The 23,121-nt window shown below is 44.9% G+C and overlaps 1 protein-coding gene across 1 annotated transcript in view; it reads left to right on the top strand.

The window, feature by feature from the left end:
• Alg9 (ALG9 alpha-1,2-mannosyltransferase) overlaps positions 1–23,121 on the top strand; it is a 64,623-nt gene that overhangs the window by 16,811 nt on the left and 24,691 nt on the right. Inside the window, exons 9-13 of the mRNA XM_051156430.1 lie at positions 7,832–7,954; positions 10,732–10,886; positions 13,394–13,523; positions 14,337–14,484; positions 16,847–16,976. Coding sequence (XP_051012387.1) covers positions 7,832–7,954; positions 10,732–10,886; positions 13,394–13,523; positions 14,337–14,484; positions 16,847–16,976 — 686 coding nt within the window. The remainder of the gene's footprint in view (positions 1–7,831; positions 7,955–10,731; positions 10,887–13,393; positions 13,524–14,336; positions 14,485–16,846; positions 16,977–23,121) is intronic.

Consider the following 23,121-nt stretch of genomic DNA (forward strand, 5'->3'; position numbering starts at 1 on the left):
CAGCATGCACTGGCCAAATGCGGCCTTTTCTGCTGTGTGCTTTTCTACTTGTCTGAGCATTTATCTCTAACGCATTTGCTGCTGCGTCTCCATGGCTGGGAGTCATCACGGACCCACTGTGCTGCTGAGTGCTATCCCTAGGTCCAGACTTAGAGAGCTTTGAGGAGGGCTGATTATGCATGGGGTCATTTTGTAGCCAAAACTGGCCTCAAACTTGTAGCAATCTTCCTGCCTCAGTCTCCCATGTGTTAGGTTTACAGGATTGAACTTCCATACCTGCTTGTTTTTTAAATTATAGACTACCTTTGAGCTGGTTGCAGTGGCTCATGCCTGTAGTTCCAGCACTGGGGAGTTGAGGCAGGAAGAGCAGCAGGTCAAGGCTAGCTACATGGCAAGTTTGAGGCCAACTTGGGCTACACGAGACCCCATCTTAGGAAACAACAATAAAAAGCCAGACTTCTTTCTATTACCAGAAAATAAATGTAATAACAAAAAGAAAACAAAAACAAAGTTCCATCGTCTTCATGTAGCCTAACTGACTTTTAGGAGTATATTCCTACAAGTGTTTTCTATGTATGCACATTTGGTGTTAGTTTTTCTTCGGGGAAGAAAGTTTGGGAAATCTACAAAGTGAGCGAATGAGACTTGAGTCAGCAAGACAGTGAGTAGATTGGTGAGTAAACTGGTGAGTAAAACCAGTTTAAGATGAAGAGAAACTGGACACCTGCAATTCCTCTGGGGTGCAGGCTCCAGGTACCTGGCTCCTCCATCTCTTTTTTGTTTGTTTTCTGTTTTTTGAGACAGGGTTTCTCTGTGGGCCTTGGCTTTCCTGGACACAGAGATCTGCCTGCCTCTGCCGCCCGCGTGCTGGGATTCTAGGTGTGTGCCGCTGCACCTGGCATGGTACCTCCATCTCTTACCCACCCCACTCTGGTCTCGTTTTATTTGACCTCTAAGGGCATCTTTAGGAAAGTTAAAGGCTTTCTAGATCAGCCCGGATAGTAAGTACCACGTGAGCCAATTTCCCCCTGGAAGTTAGTGTAGTTCCCTTTTCTTCCATCTTCTAGGTCTCTCCAGAGCATTCTCTATATTCTCCTGGCTTTGTTAGGAGTCAGGTTGAGATTACCCCTGTATGTTAGGTAAGCTTCTGTGTCTAGTATTTGCTTGGCGACATGGCCTGCTGAGCCAGACGCTTGCTTTGGGAGCCTCTAGATGTCTCCCTTCAGCCAGAGAAAGTTTGCATGTTTTAAACTATTTATAAGAGTTCACTGGACTCCATTCAGTCCAGGCTGCATGGTGAAAATCGATTTACATGTACTCAATGCGAAATATATTCATTCTTTAAAGGTGAATGCGTTAATTTGTGTTAATTTTGAAAAACTGGCTTCTCCATTTTCATAAATGGTCATTATATACGGTTCCTTATAAAACTTTTTAAGAAAATATGAAACTGGTGTGGTTTTTGGTAGCCCTTTTGATAGCTCTAGAAATAGTCAGGCTCATAGGAAAAGTAGAGAACTTGATGTTCTGAGATTAATAGGGGCTTTCTTGTCAAGGACCCTGTGGTAGGTTTGGGAACACAGTAGGGTTGTGTCCAGTCTTTCCTTGGACATTCACATCTGCTGTTCATTCCTCCTAGAGTCCTAAGGTTAAACCTGCTTTAATTTTACTCAATTTAATTTTGCTGTTTTGGCTGTAGAGTGCTAGTTAGGCTCTCAGCAGTGGCTTTGCAGGGATTGTCTCACCAGCCGTGGAAGCCGTTGTGTAGTCTTGCAGGGAGCTGGCCGTAAGGACTCCTTGATAGAAGTATCCAGAAGCACAGATTCTACTCTGACCAGTACTGATCAGTACTTGAGTTTTGTTTTGTTTTTGAGACAGGGTTTCTCTGTGTAGCCCTAGCTGTCCTGGAACTCACTCTGTAGACCAGAGGCCTCAAACTGGTCCTCCTCCTGCCACCACAACTGCTGACAGTTTTTTTTTTTATAAAAAGTCTTTCCATTCTCTTAGAGTGTTGTTAACTCCTTGCTTCAGCATGCCTCTTGCAGAGAGAATCCTCCTATCTTAGCTTTAAGCGGGAACTCCTTTACATCATATGTTTATAGTGACAGGCTGTTGGGAGGGACAGTGATGTCTAGAGCACCGGTCGGCACCCTCATCACTGTGGCTTAGAGCTGCTTTGATTGGACCCGACAGAGGGCTGACGTAGGATTTTCCTCGATACCAAATAAGAATAATACATGAAGATTATCTCGGAATACTTGGCTGGCTGTCCGTTGGTTCACCAGCTTTTGTAGGTGCTTTGATGCTGGAAGTCATCAGGGAGGCAAGGCTCCTCTTGCTGTGGGAACTCGAGCTCTTCCGTGTTAAGGTTTGACACTAGTTTGCATTCTTTTTGCTGTTTGAAGTGCCTCATTAGCTACGCTGGGCGCTCAGTTTACCTGAAAATCTAGCTTACTGTGCTGGTAGCTCTTTGCCCGTGTTTTTATGGTTGTTCTTCATGTGCAAGCCTGTTTATTTTTTTTGGGTCCATGAGTAGTCTTCAGTTCAAGAAACACGGAATAAATTACCACTGAGCTCCTGGCTCTCATGTCACAAAGCTTGCTGCTTCATAAGGTTGCCAACATTGTATAATATAGTAGATTGTCTGCTGTGTGGGGAGGCAGGTCACAGGGACAAGTCCCTCTGCTGGAGTCAGGATCAGTGTGAGTCTGGAGTGGAGCCTGCCTTGTGGGTGCCGGGGCGGCGCCACACCGGGGCTCACCCGTGTGCTGCTCTGCTGCTCTGGAGGAAAGGTTACGATCGGCTTGTTTGTTTTAGATGCCAGGGTAGATGGCACATACCCGACTCTACTGCTGACGTACGTTCTCAGCCTAAAGCCTAGGTTATAACCAATGTTCTTAAAGCAGAGGTTGAATTTTACATTTAAACGTTTCAGCCGCAAGCAAGGTAACTTCAGTCTTTGTTAGATTGTAAACATGGAAATAGACTCTTTACTGTTTTGGATATCAGGGGTGCTTTATAGTTTGTTGGCTTACATAGTTTTTTTTTAAATTTTAATTTTACTTTGTGTGTATGGGTGTTTTGCTTGCATGTACATCTGTGACCATGTAAATGCCTGGTCCCCTTCTAGGCCAGAAGTGGGTGGCAGATCCCATGGAGCTGGAGATACAGACCATTGTAAGCAGCCTGATGTGGGTGCTGGGAATTAAACCCTGGTCCTCTGGAAGAGCAGCAAGTGCTCTTAGCCACTGCCATGTCTCTTCAGCTCTAAGTAGCATATATTTCAGACCTGAGTTAGCTCCTTTCCTTTAAAGCCAATGGAAGGAAACCCCCGCGCACCCCCCCCCCCAAGGTGTTAATGTGATGCCTTAGGCTTGCTGAGTTAGCTATGACCTGGCAGAAATTTCATACGTATTGTGGTCTTTTGTTAGAAAAATTCTAGCTACTCATCGTTTATCTTTATTTTCCTGATGAGGAAACTGAAATTGAGATAGTGTGAAATATGCTAATGGTTAAGAAAGTAGCAGAAATGGGGTGAGGTTCTGACTCCCATAAGATTGTGCTTTTTTCTCCACTGAAAGTATTCTTTATAAAACTCTGGGATTTGGTCATCGAGGCTACAGAATAAGCTTGTAAAAAGGAGGACGGAGGTGGGTGGAGAGAAAGCTCAGCTTTTGCTGCTCTTGAAGAGGGCCCAGGTTTGATTCCCACATGGCGGCTCACAATTGTAAGTCTAGTTCTAGGAGATGTGCTGCCTTCTGGTGGCCCTCACAGGCACCAGGCATGTGCACAGAGCTACATGCAGGGGAAGCACTCATACATATGAAATAATAAAATAAGGTAAATCTGAAATCTGAGAGCATGCAAGACCCAACTCAAAAGAGCAGCTGAGAAGTTGCCCTTTTGAACTTCCGTGTCCATTGGCTGGAAGATGGTCAGGAGCCCTGGCCGGTTTGGATGATGGAGTGACACACACACTGACAGCTACTGCATGTGAGTATTCTGTCAAGTCCCCCTTGAGAAAGGAGGAGGTTGGTTAAAAAAAAAGAAAAGAAAAAGGAATGAGACCTTGGCATTTAGAAAATATAGAGTAGTGTAGACTAAACTACAAAGTCTTAGACCAATCATCTGTATGGGCTTGGAGGTCAGAATGTAAAATTTAACACAGTAGCAATGAAAGGGTTGGTCTTGGCCCTGACTTTGACCTCTGCTAGGATTTCCGGTTCTCAGATTTGCTCTCTGGTGAGTGGATGCTCATGAGGATCACATGTGTAAGAGGAGTGTCCGAAAAGAGAGCAGTGGGTTTTCCCCAGACTGGAGCTTTGCCACGTAGGCCAGGATCACCGGTCTTCCTATTGCCGGAGGGGAGGTTTCAGGGGTGAAGGTGAGCGAGTTCCTTTGTTTGAAGTCCTGCCATTTTCTATTCTTAAGCTGAAGGGTGAAGCTTAGAGTTGACTGGCAGGCAGTGTTGTTCCGGAGCCTCTGCTCCTGGTTACCTTGGCCTCTTAGTGCTGATGTGACATTTGTAAGAAGACCTATTATTTAGGCCCCACAGTTCTATAAAATTATAGGTCATAGCTGGGTGTGGTGGCGCACGCCTTTAATCCCAGCACTTGGGAGGCAGAGGCAGGCGGATCTCTGAGTTTGAGGCCTGCCTGGTCTACAAAGTGAGTCCAGGTCAGCCAGGGCTATTACACAGATAAACTCTGTCTGGAAAAACCAAAATAAACAAACAAAACAACAATAACAATAATAATAATATTAAAGGGGGCCTTAAAAATTAAAAAAATATTACAGGCCTCTAAAAAAAAGGTTTCCCCATCCTTCAGTCTGTGGATCAATGAACATCATTTCTTCATTCAGCCTCTTTGAAGGTTCCCTTAGCTCATTTGCATGGAAGAAACGATGCACTTTCCCTGAGAGTCCTCTTGTGCTCCCGCACTGCTCAGCTTGTCAACCTGAAGCATGTTGTTCTTGCATTGTCACCTTGGAGTGCTGCCTTCTGCACATCAGCATGGTGCTGCCGAGATAGAAGCTGACACTCTGCTATGGCGTGTGTGCCGTCAGGACTGGAGGACACCAACTAGCAAAATTTATTTGTGTGCCTTGTTGCCTTTTTTTTGGTCGCTTGACCTTTCTTCTGTCTTGGCTGTTCCTCAGTGTTTGCTCCATCCTTCAGGGAAGTCTTCCTATCAGGAAATGTCCATGGACTAGCTGAGGACTTGTTTCATGAGCTCACCACGATGACACAGGAAGAGAGTATCGTCATCTGTGGTAGAGACAGTTGCTTTGAAAAAAGGGTGCTCACCGAGAAAGCATCCATACAGCAAGTATCAGGGAGAAGACAGCCTCTCTCCCTCTCCCTGATGGTTAGCGTCCATCGTGGCTGCAGAGATAAGAGCCCCATTTTCTCTGCCTATTCTCTTTTCTCCACGGGCCCAGAATTTTCAACTTTTGTTAAATACAGTGAAGCCAGGCATGGTGGTGCACACCTGTAATCCCAGCACTCGGGAGGCGGAGGCAGGCGGATTGCTGAGTTTGAGGCCAGTCCAGGACAGCCAGGGCTACACAGAGAAATCCTGTCTCTCAAAAACAAAAAAACAAACCAAAACAAAAAAATAAAGAAGAAAAAAACAACAGTGAGTTCAGGGTTGCCTGCTCCATGTTGCTGGAGAGAGTAGCTGATGAGGTTTACCCCTCAGGAAGCTGGGAAGCTGGATCTTAAAGGATTCAGTTTAGAAAATAGGCATTACCATTCAAAACCGAGAGAATTCATTTACTGTCTTGAAAATACAACCATCCAGAGGTTTTATATAACCCAGGATAAATGGGGAAAAAATGAACGATTAAAGGTGTCCTGAGTGAACTACTTGGCACAGGACTTCTGATCGTAACTGCTTAGTTGTCTTTGAGCAGAAAAGCCTTCCCTAGAGGAGGCACCCCGTTGGACGGGGACCTGTGCTTGGCGAGCCCTCTTCCTTCCCTCGAACTCCTCTAAGTGTCTCAAGCATTCTGGTCTTAGTTTCTGACCTTATCTCGCCGCACAAGCTACAAAATGTCAGGTTCTTCTGACTGCTCCTCTGCCTCCTGATCACCCTTTTGAGCAATGCTGATTTCCGGAAATTGCTATGGCGCAAGGCAGATGTCACAACACACACTGATTAAGCCCACATGTGTTGCCATTCACTGCCTGATTGAAGTAATCATACAGAGGGAAAAGCAGATCAGAAAACAGCTAAGTGTGTGGGGAGGGAGGGAGGGGCTATGTCCTATCACTCAGGTTTAAGGATTTTAGGTTACAGAATTAAAACAGTGTGAATGAGACTGTGTTTCAGCCGTTTTGCTTCACTTGGAATCCTTTGAGTTTGGAGCAGGACCTGGGTCTTTGATCAGACTCCGTAGTGGTGGGGGCAGGACGACAGTGGGGAGGCTGGAGAGATGGCTACCCTTGCACCTTTGGTTTCTGGTACCATGTCAGGCAGCTTACAACCACGGGTGTCTACAGTTCTAGGGCAGCGGTTCTCAACCTTCCTAGTGCTGCCACCTTTTGGTTCTTCATGTTGTGGTGACCCCCAACCACAAAGTTACTGTTATTGCTTTTATTTTGGGTTTCTCTTGTAGTCATGGCTGTCCTTTACTTACTTCGTAGACCAGGCTGGCCTCGAACTCACAGAGATCCACCAGCCCCTGTCCCCAGAGTTCTGGGATTACAGGTGTGCACCACCACACCTGGCTTCACAAAACTATTTTTATTGCTACTTCATAACTAATTCTGCTACTGTAAGAATCATAATGTAAATATCGGATATGCAGGATATCTGACCTGTGACCTTGTGAAAGGGTCGTTCAGCACCCAGGTTGAGAACCACTGCTCTAGGGATCTAATTCCCTCTTATGGACACCTGCACACACACGTGCCTGCACAAACACACACAAAACACACACCACACACAAAAAACTGTACTAAGACATTGGCTTTTATTAAATATGTAGACAATCATGTTTATACACACACGTGTGTGTGTATATATGTGTGTGTGTGTGTGTGTGTGTGTGTAATGTATCTGGCTCTACTGAGGATTGAACTCAGGGCTTTGTGCATTCTAGGCAAGTACCCTACCTCTCAACTGTATTGCCTCTTAGGAAACACATGGTACTCTCTTTGTGTGACTACAAAATAGGAGTTGAGCTTTTCAAGGATCTGCATATCTTCAAGTGAGTGTATCTGTTGGCTTTGATCATTTGGTTTGCAGAATGTTGAAACCGGAGTTAAATTGCAATGATCCTATGATGTTTTTAGCTTCATGTGGCTCTGCTCTTAAGCTACTGATATTACAGAAAGTGTTTGTCCCGTGTGGGTATGGCATTTGGGGGTAGGTACAGTCAGGGTCTGTTGCGGTTGTTGGTGGTGTTGTAACAGAATGCTTGGGAATGGGTAATGAAGAAGAGAAACGTGTTTCTCCTTCTGGAGCCTGGGAGTCCAACATGAAAGCTCTTGCAGGTCTGGGCCCTGCTGAGGGCTGGGCCTGGGTTTGTGCAGTGGCACTGTATTGCCACATCCCTCAGAGGCGAGGAATTCTGCATCCTCTGTAACAAGGAGGAGATAGACTCGGTTCCTGTTGTTGGGAATAAAGCAAAATAATTACGACCCAGTGATTCTCGTCCATAGCATCTTAACCTCTTCCACTCTTGTGTGTGGCTGAGCCCTGCAGAAAGTGTCAGCCTGTCAGTTTTCATTCAGCTGGTGCTGCACTGCTGACGTGAAAGACCAAGGGTCAGATACCGTGTGGCGCGGAAGGCGTCACTAATGATTTCCTGCTTGTTCCCTCAGGTACAGAACCGTGGTATTTTTATTTGATCAATGGATTTCTGAACTTCAATGTTGCCTTTGCGTTGGCTCTTCTGGTCTTGCCGCTGACTTTTCTTATGGAGTACCTGCTGCAGAGATTCCACGGTGAGTGGCGTGAATGTGCTAGCTTTGGGGGAGGAGAAAGCAAGTAGCAGATTAAATAGTAAGTGAGAAATTGTGCTTATTTGGGGCTCCATTTTCTCTTTAGAAATGGTTGAATAACTGAGATTTCAGTCCGTATTTATAGATTATTCAAACCCGTGGTAAGGGTTCATTAATTGTTTAAATTAAATGAGATGGAGCTTTGTATCCTCTTAGGCAGTGGCTCTCAACCCGTGGGTTGCGACCCCTTTGGAGGTCACATATCTGATATCCTGCATATTAGATATTTATATTACAGTTCCCAGCAGGAGCAAAGTTACATCTATGAAATAGCAATAGAATTCTATGGTGGGGACGGGTGTCACCACAGCACTCAGAATTGTAATGACGGTCACAGCGTTAGGGAGGTTGAGAAGCACTGTCTTAAGGGATGGAGTTCAGTGTGACTATTTGGTCACCAGGGAAGCAGAGACATTTGGAAAAGGTTCAGAGAGCAGCCCGTTTGAACCCTCATCCTCCTTGTAGAGCCGTGCACAGTGATCTGTGCTGCAGGCAAGCATGCTGAAGCTGGGGTGAGGCAGCAGCTATGTACTTAGGAGAGAGCGGTGCTCCTGGTGCTCTCTGCTGTGTGCTAGTCATGTTGCTTGCTCAGCTGCTGTTTTCTCAAGTGGTGGAGAGACAGATCTGACAGAAATTCATGAGATTGGGAAAGATTTAGCTGGCGACATCTCAGGTGGACTTGCATGGCTGAGATTGATCTTTCCTTCTCATCCACTCTGCTTTTCTCGTTACTGTTTACAAAGCGTACACTGTCTAGACAGTGAGGGATCTTCATTTAAAAAGACTTAGAAAATGATTTGTGGGATGAGGAGAAGAGAGGGTGGGGGAGGAGAGGAGGTGGAGAGCCAGGTATAGCACACATATAGAGGCAGTTCTCTTTCCATTGTGGGTTCTGGGGCTTGAACTCAGGTTGTCAAGTTTCTATGGGAATGCAAATCTTATTACCCACTGAGCCGTCTCACTGGCCCAAGGTCAGGAGTGTTTACTTCTGAGGATCAGACAGCTGGGAGGGCTCTTTCCTGTCACACTGTAGACATAATGAACAGCAGGGGGTGCTCTCTGTCCACCTTTCGCCAGCATTTTGTATGCACTTCTCATTGTCATTAATGCCAACCCAGTTATTCTCAGTACTCCTGTTCTAATGCCAGGAATTCTCCAGCAGCTGCCTGGGTCTCCGTGTCCACTACCTACCTACCTACGTACCTTCCTTTCTTCCTTCCTTCCTTCCTTCCTTCCTTCCTTCCTTCCTTCCTTCCTTCCTTCCAGACTCCTCAAGTACATGTTGGTTCTAACTTTGTGATTCAGAGTAGATGCACATTACAGAGAAGAGCCTGTGAGCAGGAAACTTCCTTTTAGAGTACTTTTATGTTGGCTCTGCAGCGCTGTCACTGAGCATGGTAATGCTCCTGTAATCCTGGCACTCCAGAGAATGAGGCATTTGAAGCCATTATGGACACCAAAACAAAATGTAGCAGACTGGATTGGGGCTTGGTGAAAACAGTTCAAGAATTGAACTCCCTGCCCCCTTATCTATGCTTATTGACTCTGTCTTCCTTCCTTCCTTCCTTCCTTCCTTCCTTCCTTTCTTTCTTTCTTTCTTTCTTTCTTCCTTGCTTCCTTTTGCTATTATATTCCAAGCCCCACTTCCGGGCCCACTTGCAGGCCTCCTTTTTGGGCTATTTTATTTGGATTCTTAACCTCCACCTCCCTTCTCCCTTATTCTACCCTAATGTTTAACAACACCACAGCATCAGGTAGGAGAGACAGGTTAGTGGGGAGAAGGGGGCGTTGAGACCTTTTTACCACTTCTACTGATGGGGGCCATTGAGTTCCTTGGGGTAAGTCCAGCGTTCATCTTGTCAGGATGGTTCCAGCTTCTTCTTGTCTCTCCCTCAACGTCTTAACAAACAAGCCACAGCAGCAGCAGGAGTGGAACCAGCAGGAGGGACAGCCACGCCCCCTCTCTTGGGGCTCTGGTCTTTTTCTACCCTCTCTAGAGTCCCCAGAATTAAACTGCCTCCGAGAGCACTCAGGAGGCAAGCAGTCTGCTGCTGTGGACAAGCTGAAGCAGCCCCATATCCCACATCTGGAACTAAAACAAAATTATGTTTACATATTTTTGTTTGTTTGTTTTTTGATTTTTCAAGACAGGGTTTCTCTGGGTAGCCTTGACTGTCCTGGACTCGTTTTGTAGACCAGGCTGGCCTCGAACTCACATTGATCTGCCTGCCTCTGCCTCCTGAGTGCTGGGGTTACAGGTGTGCACCACTGCACCCTGCTTCATAACTGGGTTTTTAAAAACATTAAATTCTTACTGTACATGCCTATTTGAACAAACGTATTGGTGTGTGGATAAAAGGATTGCTTAAAAAGTGGATTTGGCTAATTTGAGGAGTCTTTAGTACTATTGACAGGACACATTACAAAGAACATGCTTTTTATCTTTACCCAACTAGAATTTATTAAGCTCTGGTAACCATTAACTGTACTTCCCTCAGGTTTTGACCCAATCTAGCATATTATACCTCCCTCTAAGGAACGCAAGGGGTGTGTTTCTTTCTGTTTGGTGTCTCCATAGTGTTAGAATGCGGGTAAATTCCTAAGCTGAAATATTTTATGGGCTGTCCTAGGACATAGTATCAAATGTAAATTTAAAAAATTGAAACTAAATATATTCTTTTGTTCTCATGTGATGACAGGGAATGTTTTCTGTCTTGCAGTTCAGAATTTAGGACACCCATATTGGCTTACCTTGGCGCCAATGTATATTTGGTTTATAATTTTCTTTATCCAGCCTCATAAAGAGGAGCGATTTCTCTTCCCAGTGTATCCACTTATATGTCTCTGTGGTGCTGTTGCTCTTTCTGCACTTCAGGTGAGTTTCAGGGAAGTGTTTGTCTGCCCTGTTTTGTTTCACTTACTACCCAATTGCTCATAAAACTTTAAGTGCAGATGAATATCTGTGAGTTACAAGCCAGCCTCAGTTCCTGGCCAGCTAGGGCTATTCACTGAGACCCTGTCTCAACCAGTAGCAGCAATAGCAGAGTGCACCTCTACCCATAACATAAAATCTGATACAGAACAGCCTCTGACAGCTTTGTGTATTGATGAGGACGCATTTCACTCTCTGTGCCGATCTTCATGATAATGTTTGTCTCCTGTCAATAGGATCCATTTACTAAAACATTTTAACTTATCACATGGGCTACTGCATATGGTGACACTAGGGCAGACTACACAAAATGTATATTTTTTTAACTATTAGATCGGAGTCAAGTATGACCAGGGTTGTGGACTGTATGAGACAATTAGCAGTATAGGACAGTTTGTAATCCTGAGTTAAAGCTGGTCCAGGCCAGTTCTCTGGCTGTTAATCTTATATTTGTTAGATTATCTCTGTGTTTATTAGATTATCTCTGTGTTTGTGACTTCAACAATTTGGAGCACTCTCTTGTTTTTGCTAGCATTTGCAGTTGTCAGGGAGAGAAAAAAAATAAGATAGGTGTTTGTTTTTTAACAAATTTAATAAGTGATAATTTATAAACAATGATGTCAACTTTTCCAGGTATTTAAATATAAAAACCTTTTATTGATTCTTTGTGAGTTTCACATCATGCATTCTAGTCCCACTCATCTTCCCCATCCCCTCATACTACCTTTCACCATTGCAACCTCCCCCTCCAAAACACACACACACACACACACACACACACACACACACACACACACACACACACACACACACACACACACACAGCCCACCACCACCACCAAAAACAAAAACAAAGCATAGAAAAATGTTTCATTGTGGAAGCTGTAGTATGTCAGTGTGTCATCTTCACTTGCAGATGTTTATTGCAATGAGTCATTGGTCTGTTTCAAGGTCTCTGGCTTCTTTGACTCCTCAGTACTGGATCCTCACTGGGACTTCTGCTTATTCTGTTACTGTCCTGTGTCATGGAGATCCTGCAGCTTTGGGCTAGCAGGACTCGCCCTTTCATGCATCCCAACCATTAGCAGATAATATAGATTTTGGTGTGGGCCAACTCAAAGAGCCCTGGCTTTGGGCCTGGGTGGTAGCTAACCTGGTCAGCCCTCTGGCTCTGCCTTCTCTGCACCACCAGGGTGAGCTCTCCAGCACTGCTCTGACTAGGCCCAATGCTGTCATCAGCAGGAGGCAGGGTCAGTTCTTCTGCTCTCATGCTCTCAGGGCCTGGCTCACCCACATCCACACCCCCCAGAGCCAGCTCCACTGTGCTGCCCAGTCAAATTTGGGGTCCACTTTCTCAAGTGTTGCAGCCTGCAAGGGGCTGGCTCACCTGCACTCCCTCTGTCAGGTCCAGCTTTATTGTGCTGCTCAGGCAAGGCACAGGGCCTGTTCTCCTGAGTGCTGCAGCTTTCGAGGGGCAGGACCAGCTCACTTGCTGCCATGACCCCAAGGCCAGCTCTCCTGACTACTGGAGGTGGTGAGGGGCAAGGTGAGGGAGGGCATCACCCCCACAGCCACACTACCTCATGCAGAGGAGTGACAGGGCCAGCTTCCCTGTGCTCTTGTCCTCAAGGCTGGCTCACCTGTACCCCTACCCCAGAGCCTTTCTTGAAAAACCAAAAAGGGGGAAAAAAAAAAGAATTAGAACTTTATGCACTAGCAAAAACATGCACATAATTTTCCTTTAATATTGGAGTTTATTCTTGGCAAGTTGGTCGGCTGGGCTGACCTGTGGACAGTGCTACAGGAGCTGGCTTTGATCTTTGAATTTAGAATGGGTACCATACCAAGTATTCGCAAATGCTCAGACCCCTCTCACACCCCAGGTCTGCTTCGCTCTCCTCAATGTTCCTGTATGGCATGTGGCTGTGTATATTGTTCCTGTATGGCATGTGGCTGTGTATATTGTTTCTGTATGGCATGTGGCTGTGTATATTGTTCCTGTATGGCGTGTGGCTGTGTATATTGTTCCTGTATGGCGTGTGGCTGTGTATATTGTTCCTGTATGGCGTGTGGCTGTGTATATTGTTCCTGTATGGCGTGTGGCTGTGTATATTGTTCCTGTATGGCGTGTGGCTGTGTATATTGTTCCTGTATGGCGTGTGGCTGTGTATATTGTTCCTGTATGGCGTGTGGCTGTGTATTTCTGTATGGCGTTCTGTATTGGTTCTGTATGGCGTGTGGCTGTGTATATTGTTCCTGTATGGCATGTGGCTGTGTATTGTGGTTCTGTATGGCGTGTGGCTGTGTATATTGTTTCTGTATGGCGTGTGACTATGTATATTGTTTCTGTATGGTATGTGGCTGTGTATATTATGTCTGTATGGGGCATGACTTTATTGTTTCTGTTTGGTGTGTATCATCTTTATCAATATGGTTGCCTTTCCTTCTAGAAATGTTACCACTTTGTGTTTCAACGATATCGCCTGGAGCATTACACCGTGACGTCCAGCTGGCTGGCGTTGGGAACCGTCTTCCTGTTTGGGCTCTTGTCATTCTCTCGCTCTGTGGCTCTGTTCAGAGGTAGATGTGCTGGGCGTGGCCTGACCAGTGTCACACTCACAAAGAAGTTCACTTTAGGCTTTACTTGTGGCGTGTAGTTGGCTTATGCTGGGAAAAGGCTGTTCCCAAAGTGAAGGGGTGTGAACTTGACAGTGATTGGCATGTGACCTCCACTCCTCAGCACCAGAGAGGAGATTGCTGTTTCTTTTCATGTCATGGCACATTTTTCCCTCCAATAGCATTGATTGCCTCCTTGAAAATTTTGTGTGTGTCTAGATATTTTGTCTGAATGTATAGGTAACACATGCCTCGCTGACGCCTGTGGAGGCCAGAGGAGGGCATTGGATCCCCTGGAACTGGAGTTACAGGCAGTGTGGGCTGCTGGGTGGGTGCTGGGAATTGAACCTGGGACCTCTAAAAGAGCAGCCAGTGCTTTTTACTGCTGAGCCACCTCTCTAGTTCTTTCCCCTCTTTTTAAACAGCTGCTGCTAATGTAATGAAGCTTCAATATGTTATGAAAAATTGCAACTGAGTTCTCATGGTTACATAGTTTCCTAATAATCATTATTGGAGTCATAGTAAAATATGCCCAAAGAATAGAAAATGTAGAGGCTAAAAAAGTATGGAAAGAACAAGAAAGCAAGTTACATTTGGCAAAATAAAGCCTCCACTGTGGTGGTTGTTCCACCTAGAGCGACGGCTGTGCTGGGAGAGCAGGCTTCACTGAGCTGCCGTGGGCCCTCACACTCTTTAAGGTACAGTGTAGTGGGGAAGTAACATGAGTTAAAAGTTAGACTCTGATCTTCGGCTTTTATCAATGCTTATCCTTTTTAGGATATCATGGGCCCCTTGATTTGTATCCAGAATTTTACCGAATTGCCACAGACCCAACCATCCACACTGTCCCGGAAGGCAGGCCTGTGAACGTTTGTGTGGGAAAAGAATGGTATCGGTTTCCCAGCAGCTTCCTTCTGCCTGATGAGTAAGTTGTCCTTTAACTCATCGTATTTGTGTGTGTGTGGATGGTTTGTGTGTATGTGTGTGTGCATGTACAAAACAGTCAGATGTGGCCATAGAGTGTCCTCCTTTACATTCTCTGCCTGTTCCTTTGAGACACATGAGTCTCCCTGATCCTGGAGCTTGTTCCCACCTCCGAAGGCTGGAAATCAGCAAGCGGATCCTCCTGCCTCCTACTGCTTCAGTACTGGGGTTACAGTGTGCATGGGATGGGGTTGCCTGGTGTGTTCATGTGGGTACGGGCATCTGAGCTCCGGCCTCATGTCTTCAGAGCTAGCACTCTTGCCCACTGAACCATCATCCCTCCAGTCCTTAAATCTCAGCACTTCATTTATTTAGTTCTAAAGATTTACTCGTTCTTAATTTTTACATGCATGAGTGTTTTGCTTACATGTACATATGTGTACCACATACATGCCTGTGCCCAAGGAGGCCAGAATAGAGCATCAGATCCTTTGAAACTAGAGTTGAGGATAGTCCTGGTTCCCTGCAGGAACAGCAGGTGCTCTTAGCTTCTGAGCCTTCTCTTCAGTGCATTTCCCAGCAATTTACATCAAAAAGTAGCAATTCTGTGGCAAGATTGTGTTAGGGTTTGTTTGTTTTGGAGGGTTGAAATTTTTTTTTTTCCTTAACCCACGCGGTAGTGGTGCATGCCTTTAATCCCAGCACTTGGGAGGCAGAGGCAGGTGGATCGCTGTGGGTTCAAGGCCAGCCTGGTCTACAGAGTGAGTGCAGGACAGCAAAGGTTACACAGAGAACCCTGTCTCAAAAAAACAAAACAAAACAAATTTTTTCCCCCTTTGGAGGGTGTGTGTGTGTGTGTGTTTGGGGCATATGTGCAATGTTTAAGTATGTGTTGAGGCCCGAGGTCAGCTTTGGGTGTCCTTCCTAAGGCATGTCTCCCCTGGTTTTTGAGACAGGGTCTCATGACCCAAGACTTGCCAGTTAGGCTAGGCTGGCTGGCTAGGTCTGGGCTTTGCACTTCTAGTCACAGACATCTAAGAACTTCTGAAGGTTATTTGTGTATGCTTCTGCTAGTAAGCTGTGTGCGTATGTGTGTGTACATGCTATGTGTGTACGCACACTCTTGCATGTTCATGTATAGAGGCCAGAAGTTGATGTCATGTATCATCTTTTATTGCTTTTTACCTTTTTTGTTGTTTTGTTTTGTTGGGGTTCTTTGTTTTGTTGTTGTTGTTGTTGTTGTTGTTTGTTTTTTGGAGACAAGGTATCACTATGTAGCCTTGGCTGGCCTTGAACTTGCTACACAGATCAGGCTGGTTTCTACTCACAGAGCTCCACCACCTCTGCCTCCAAGTCCTGGGATTAAAGCTATGCACCACATGCCCAGCTCCATCTTATTTTTTGAGACAGGGTCTTTCTCCCTAACATACCTGGAGTTCAGGGTTTCAACCAGCAAGCTGTCCCGAATCCTCGTGTGCCTCCTCTCTGCCGTGCTGGGTTACGGGTGTAATTGCCACACCCAGCTTTTATTCGGGTGAGGGAGATCCAGACTAAACTCTTCATTCTTGCGCAGCAAGCACTGTTCCAGGCTCCTCTGGAGCGTACACATTTGTCATTCTGCAGTTGATACTAAGCCACTTCTAACAGTGGAATAGAGACCCTGGCAGGAAGGCTGGATCTAGAAAGAAGTATGTTCCATTCAACAGTAAATTTCCACACTGATGTACAGGCAGTAGGGGGAGCTGTGATTAAGATGCATCAGCGTTAGATGTGACAGTATACAACCCTGGACTTCTCTGCTTTTCCTATTTGGTTAAGATGAGTAATGTTGCTGATTGCAACAACTCCTCACTTGGTAAAATAGTAATTTTTTAAACATATGACGATTTTTATATCAGTCATTAGAGATTAAGGTGAAATTTCTATTTTAAACATTGATCTTGTCCTTTGCCGTCTATATTTGAGATAGTTTCATAGCTGAAAGGCCTTCTGAGGATAATTTAGGTGAAAGCGGTCCCCTGGTGTGTGTTAGTGCGCACTGTTCTCTCCTGTGCACCTGAGGTGGCTTTAGTGTGACTCGTGTTCCTGCTTGTGAGGCAATCAGTGGCATTCTGACGCTCTTCTCCTTGTTCTGTGCTTGGCCATCTGCTTGGAGCTGAGCCTTGACTAAAGGGTACATTTCTTGATGGCTTCAGACTGACTTCTGACCTCTGCTCTCTGACTGAGGTTTTAGCAGAAATCATGTTTTCTTCAAGTGAAATGTTTTCCTCGCGACTTGGGGTGAAGGGTTGCCTGTTTCAAGTGTATTTAGCAATATGACCGCCTTGTGCTTTTTTCATTCTTGTCATTTGTGTCTCTGACAGTTGGCAACTTCAGTTCATTGCATCAGAGTTCAGAGGTCAGCTACCAAAGCCTTTTGCAGAGGGACCACTGGCCACTCGGATTGTCCCTGCTGACGTGAATGACCAGAACCTGGAGGAACCTTCCAGATACGTAAGGCCTGCCATCTTGTCCTGCTCTCTAGGACTGTTACCTGGGGGTTTCGACCAGGCGAGCTTCTCAGAAAGTGATTTCTCGAGTGAGAGATGGAATAATGCGTGTGTGGAAGGAGGGCATGGTATCATTTCTTTCCGAGTTACTTTTCTAATGACTTACAAAGTGTTAAAGGGGCTGGAGATTTTCGTGAGTCTTGAGTTGGCTCTCTGGGGACACTGAAACTCACGTCAGCCCTCGGTCTATTGAAATAGGAGGTGGTGAGGTTCCAAGTGAGCAGCTAACCTTTGACCTCGCTTTCGCTGTTGTGCTGTTAGCACAGGAACATTCAGAAAGGCTGTTTCCATAGTGAGTCCCATGGAGCAATCTCAGTCAGGGCCATGCTCTTCTACCTACTTGCCCTCACACACTCCTGAGTCATGTGACCTTTATTCGGCTCTTTTGGAAGATAATACTTTTGACATTTGGTACCGCTGGAATCTCTGATGTCAAAAAAGGTGAGAGCCGGCCTCTGAGATGGCTCAGTGGTACAGGCACATGCTGTCCTCTGAGTTCACATTGTTGTGCCTGTGTGTGTGCATACATCCTTGACATGCACGCAAATATATATATGTGTGTGTGTGTGTGTGTGTATATATTGAAAAATTTAAAGTAATAGTAATAAAGAACATTTTCTTCCTAGTTCATAGACAGTAAAACTCCATGTGGTAAAATGGTTGGGAAGCACTCCTTTTGGCGACCTGTTATTAAGTAGGTTAGCTTAGGTTAGTAGCTTAGCTGTCAGTATGCTTAATTTAGGTTCTCTTGTGTCACATACTCAGAGCATAGTGAGAGTCTTTTTTGTCTTTTGAAGCAGACCTGTAGCCACATTAGGCCTTGTGCCTCCCATTTCAGGGGGCTTAGACTCCCGTGAGGCCTTCCGGTCATGGGAGTGAGAGAGCGTCCTGGTGTATGCAGTGCTGGGAATCAAAATTAAGGTCTGCACTTGTCCCGCTGAGCTGCACCTCCGTCCAGACGCCTAGCACAGGGCCTGGTATTGAGGCTTCTCTACAAATGATCTTAATCTGACAAGGATCCCTTACAGAAATCTGCAGTCTGCTCAGATCGCTCTCCTTCCTTACTGTTACTGTTCCTATTCCCTGACCTAGTTTTCCTTTTCCTTTTTCTTTCTTTCTTTTTTTTTTTTTTTTTGGTTTTTCGAGACAGGGTTTCTCTATGTAGCCTTGGCTGTCCTGGACTTGCTTTGTAGACCAGGCTGGCCTCGAACTCACAGTGATCCACCTGCCTCTGCCTCCTGAGTGCTGGGATTAAAGGCGTGCACCACCACCACCCAGCCCAACCTAGGTTTTCTTTCAGCTTGTCCATACTCACTCTTCCCTTTACTGTGTCTTTTTTTGCTTGTGTTGGTGGCCATGTCTGGAATTCTAGTTTCCCACCTCGTGCTATCAGAGTGCTCTTCAACTGTGAAGTGAACACCTATGTCTACCTGTGTTTCACAGGGTTTCTGTAAGGGCATCAAGTATTTGTCTGTATAGTAACTTAGTTATTAGCCTTTCTCTTATTCTATCTGCGTGTTTCTGATTGGTTTGTATGTTTTTCCTCATGAAGTGACTGAGTACTGTGAGGGGGGGTGACCACACTGAGTCCCTTCTGTGTTCACCACAGCATCCAGGATAAGGTTGTAAATGGAGGAGCTCGGCTGATGCTGGTATTCTAGTAATTATAGTTAGTATACTTTGCCTGTTTGTGCCTGTCTCTGCCTGTCTTGTCTGTCTGTCTGTCCGTCCGTCTGTCTGTCTGTCTGTCTGTCTGTCTCTCTCATTTTAAAAAAAGGATTTATTTATTTATTATGTATACAGTGCTCTGCCTGCATGTATACTTGCAGGCCAGAAGAGGGCACCAGATCACATTATAGATGTTGTGAGCCAGCATGTGATTCTGGGAATTGAACTCGCTGGGTACCTCTGGAGGAGCAGTCAGGGTTCTTATCTCTGAGCCATCTCTCCATCCCCTCTTTCTCATTTTTGAGACACAGTTTCTCTATTATGTCACTCTTGTTGCCTTGAAACTCTGTATGTAGGCCAGATAAGTCTCAAACTCAGAGATCTACTTGCCTTTTTACTGCTGGGTTAAAGGTGTGTGCCACCATGCCTGCCTGCCCTTTGTCTGGGATATCCCCAGTGGATTTCTGAAACTCTGGACATGTTATATTTTTTTGTACATATATCTGTGATAAAGTTTAATTTGCACACTAGGCACATTAAGAATTCAACAATAACTTGGCATGGTGGTGCACACCTTTAATCCCAGCCCTCAGGAGGCAGAGACAGACAGATCTGAGTTTGAGGCCAGCCTGGTCTACAGAATGAGTTCTTGGACAGCCAGAGCTACATAGTGAGACCCTGTCTCAAAAACCATCCCCACGAAAAAATAGTAATAAAATAGAAAAAGTATAGTAGTACACTATAATAAAAATGTGAATATATCTTCCCCAAATACTTTACTGTAGTATAAATTTCAGTAATCTCAGCATAGAAATTCTTTCTTTCCTTAATAAGTTGAGAATTTGTCTTTTTACTTAAAAGAACTTCTTTTGGCCTCTCTTTGCCATGTCCAAGTTATCAGCAGCATTTCCTCTGTGCATTGGAACCATCGCTAAGTTGGTTACTTGAGTGTGAGCACCGGTGTGCTTTGATAATGGATGTGACAACCAAGATGCTACTGTGTGACTGATGGGCAGGTAGTTGGTACAGTGTGGATATACTGGACACAGAGATGATTCAGGTGCTCAGTGGGACCATGAGAATTCATCATGATAGGTGTCTTAGTTTGGGCTTTATTGCTATGAAGAGACAACATGACCACAGCAACTCTTATAAAAGAAAACATTTGATTGGAGCTGGCTTCCAGTTTCAGAGGTTTAGTCTATTATGGTCATGGAGGGACATGACAGTGTACAAGCAGACATGGTGCTGGAAAAGGAGCTGAGAGTTCTACATCTGGATTGGCAGGCAGCAGGAAGAGAACTGAGATAAACTTCCTCCAACAAGGCCACACCTCCTAATAGTCCCACTTCCTATGGGCCCTATGGGGATCATTTTTATTCAAACTACCACAGCAGACTTTATCATGATACTTAGCAGTATGCAACTGAATACTTTAGGAATTGATCATTTCTGGAATATTCTGTTAATGGAGGTTATTGAAACCATGAAAATGAAACTTTAGATGACAGAGGACTGGGTTAGGGACCTAGACAATGAACTTCTCATAGTTGGGATAATGTTGAGAGAAGTCTGGATATGAAATTTATATTATGTCTGTTTAAATCATGTTCTCCTATTTCCTGCTATCGGGCATTGCTACATATGATTAAGTGACTCTACATTAGCTTTACCGCAGAGGGACAGGGCTTCCTAGTGCCTGCCAGTAGGAGTCACCAAACTGTAGCTATGAAAGGCAAGGCCAGGCCAGCCCACGTGTTGTTGGGTGTTTTGTAAGCCCCATGCTTCTCCATGTTTCTAGATGCAGTGTGTTTTCATGTGGTGAGGAAAGTGCCTTCCAAAGCCAGTGTGTTCTCTTTGGACCTTTGGAAATTTGTAGGGACATTTGATGGCTTATCGTTAATTCCATATGAGCCAGGACTAGAGAGAGAGTCATCTGTTGAAGCCAGAAGAGATTTGTTTTCCTCTGACATAAAAACAGTGCACTATGACCAAGAAAAAAATTAATTTAGTTGCTCAAATACCACCACTATTGTTATCCATGCGTGTGTGCGTGCGTGTGTGTGTTTACATATTGCACACCATGGGATGTGTGTGGAGGTCAGAGGACTCTGTTGTTGGTTCCTTCCTACCGTTACGTGGGTTCTGGTGCTTAAGCTTGTGCTGTGAGGCTTGTACAGCAAGACCTTTGCTTGCTGAGCAGTCTTTGCTGGCATTTTCATTTTTCCTTCTTCTGTATGTTCATTTAGATATGAACCAAAATATCATTTATTTGTAAAGGTTTGAGTCCCATTTAATTATTTAAGAAATAGTGCCCATAGAAAAACCCTGTCTCGAAAAACAAACAAACAAAAAAACAAAACAAAACAAATAGTGCCCAGAATTCTGATTGTAACAGCCAAATGGCTTTGCCTAATTGATGGAAGCACACACTTTCCTTCACTCATGCTTGTGCCTTTTGGTAGCAGCCCCGGTTCATAGAACACAGCATTATTCCGTTACCCGCCTGTGCAGAGCATGCTAACTAGTACTGTAGTGGTTTGCATTACTTTTTTTACATCATAATTTAATCCTCTGTCTGTATATGCCCATGTAGAGGTCAGAGGACAACTTTTAGGAGTCTGTTTTCTCCTTTCACCATTTGGGTCTTGGATTGAACTCAGGTCTTCAGACTTAACAGCAAGTTCATTTGTTTGCTGATGATGTTGGCTCTTGTTTGCATTTTTGAAAGAGGGTCTTGCTGTGTAGCCCAGCCTGGCCTGGAACTTAGAATTGTTGGGGTTGTAGGAGTGCGCCACAACACACAGATTGTAGCTGACCTGCTATGCTTATCTGCTTGCTGGCTATTGGTGCCAGGTTTTAGTCTGCTCTCAGTTCAATCCCTCCCATAAATCTCTCTTGCATGGACACCAGAGAAGGTGGCTAGCTCCTGTCATTTCACTGTCCCTTGTCCCTCTGAGTTTATCAGGAATTGGAGGTATTGTGTAGGCACTGCCATTTCTAATGCAGTGTCACAACTGTGTTGCAGAAATGATTTTTGCTTCATATTTTATCCATTACTAAAAAATGGCCTTAGTGGGTCACACCAAAATTTGTCCCAGAAACTAGATCCGAGTTTAAAAGGCACACTCAGTGTTGGTTTTCTTGACAAACTGAGTTTTTTTTTTTTTTTTCCTCCTCACTGTTTCAAAGCAAATGATGACCCTTTGGCTCCTAAGTCTGGCATCTGGTTTTAGGCTCATACAGACAGTGGCTAGGCATTGGAGAGGACAGCTAGTGAGGAGGGAGCTGAGGAAAAGGCTTTCCTCTTACATTGACTTGATATGTAAGTGGAGTGGCTGGGTGCTTGCCCATGTGTTATCTGTGGAAGAAATAGATTGGTCAGTAAGTTCCTCCCACCCCTGCCCCAAACAGCAGTAGAGACAGTTCTGTTATAAGATGGCATGGAATAGCTAAGTGTCATTGTGAAATAAAACCACAGAATTTATGGGGATTAAGCCACAATATTTAATTTGTTAATAAGAGATCAATTGGTAGAGTGCCTGCCTAGCATCTACAAGGCCCTGAGTCTGATCCCCAGCACTGTGTGGGGACATGACACATCTTGATAAACTGGAAGGTGGAAACACAAGGATCGGAAGGTCATGGTCACCCTTGGCTACCTAGCACACATAAGGTCACCTTGGGATACATGAAACCTTGTCTCAAACAAGCAAACTGAAAAGTGATGTGATCCCAATAAACACCGCAACCCAGCTTACTGTCCGCTGAGTGTTTAAAGATACACACCCTCTGAAATGGGGACGGTGCTTGTCTTGCCTCGTGCTGATGAGATGCCTTCTGTAGCTGGGAGAGGTCTCCTGAAACCTGATAGAGTACCAGGTGCATCATGAGTGGCTTATCACCGGAGCTGAGGGAGCTGCAGATGGTTTATTGTGTGGTTTGTATACCGATGGATTCAGCTATATACAGTTTTCTGCATTTAATTACCATTTCTTATGCATTAGCACATATAATAATTAAATTATGCCCAAAATATTCCGCATTACATTCATTTGTTGGTACAAATTTATATTTTGAAAATGAGTATTAAAACAGAAGCACTGTACTGGCAAGATGACTCGGGGTAAAGGTGTTTTGTCACCAAGCATGGTGACCCCAATTCCCTTTCCAAACCCACTGGGTGGAAGGGGAGAACTGACCCCTGCAGATGTCCTCTGTGAACACTCTCTCTCTCCCTCTCAATGAATACATAAATCAATCCATCCATCCATCCGTCCATCCATCCATCCATATATACATAAATGCAAAGGACATTTAAAAACAGAAGCGTTGTTTACGGAGCTACAGTTCTCCCGACTTTGCTTTTTATCCTTTAGGCAGTTACTTGCGCATTTGAGCTTTCTTCATTCTGTGGGTGA

The sequence above is a fragment of the Acomys russatus genome, chromosome 14 (assembly GCF_903995435.1).
Source record: "Acomys russatus chromosome 14, mAcoRus1.1, whole genome shotgun sequence".
Lineage (NCBI taxonomy): Eukaryota > Metazoa > Chordata > Mammalia > Rodentia > Muridae > Acomys > Acomys russatus.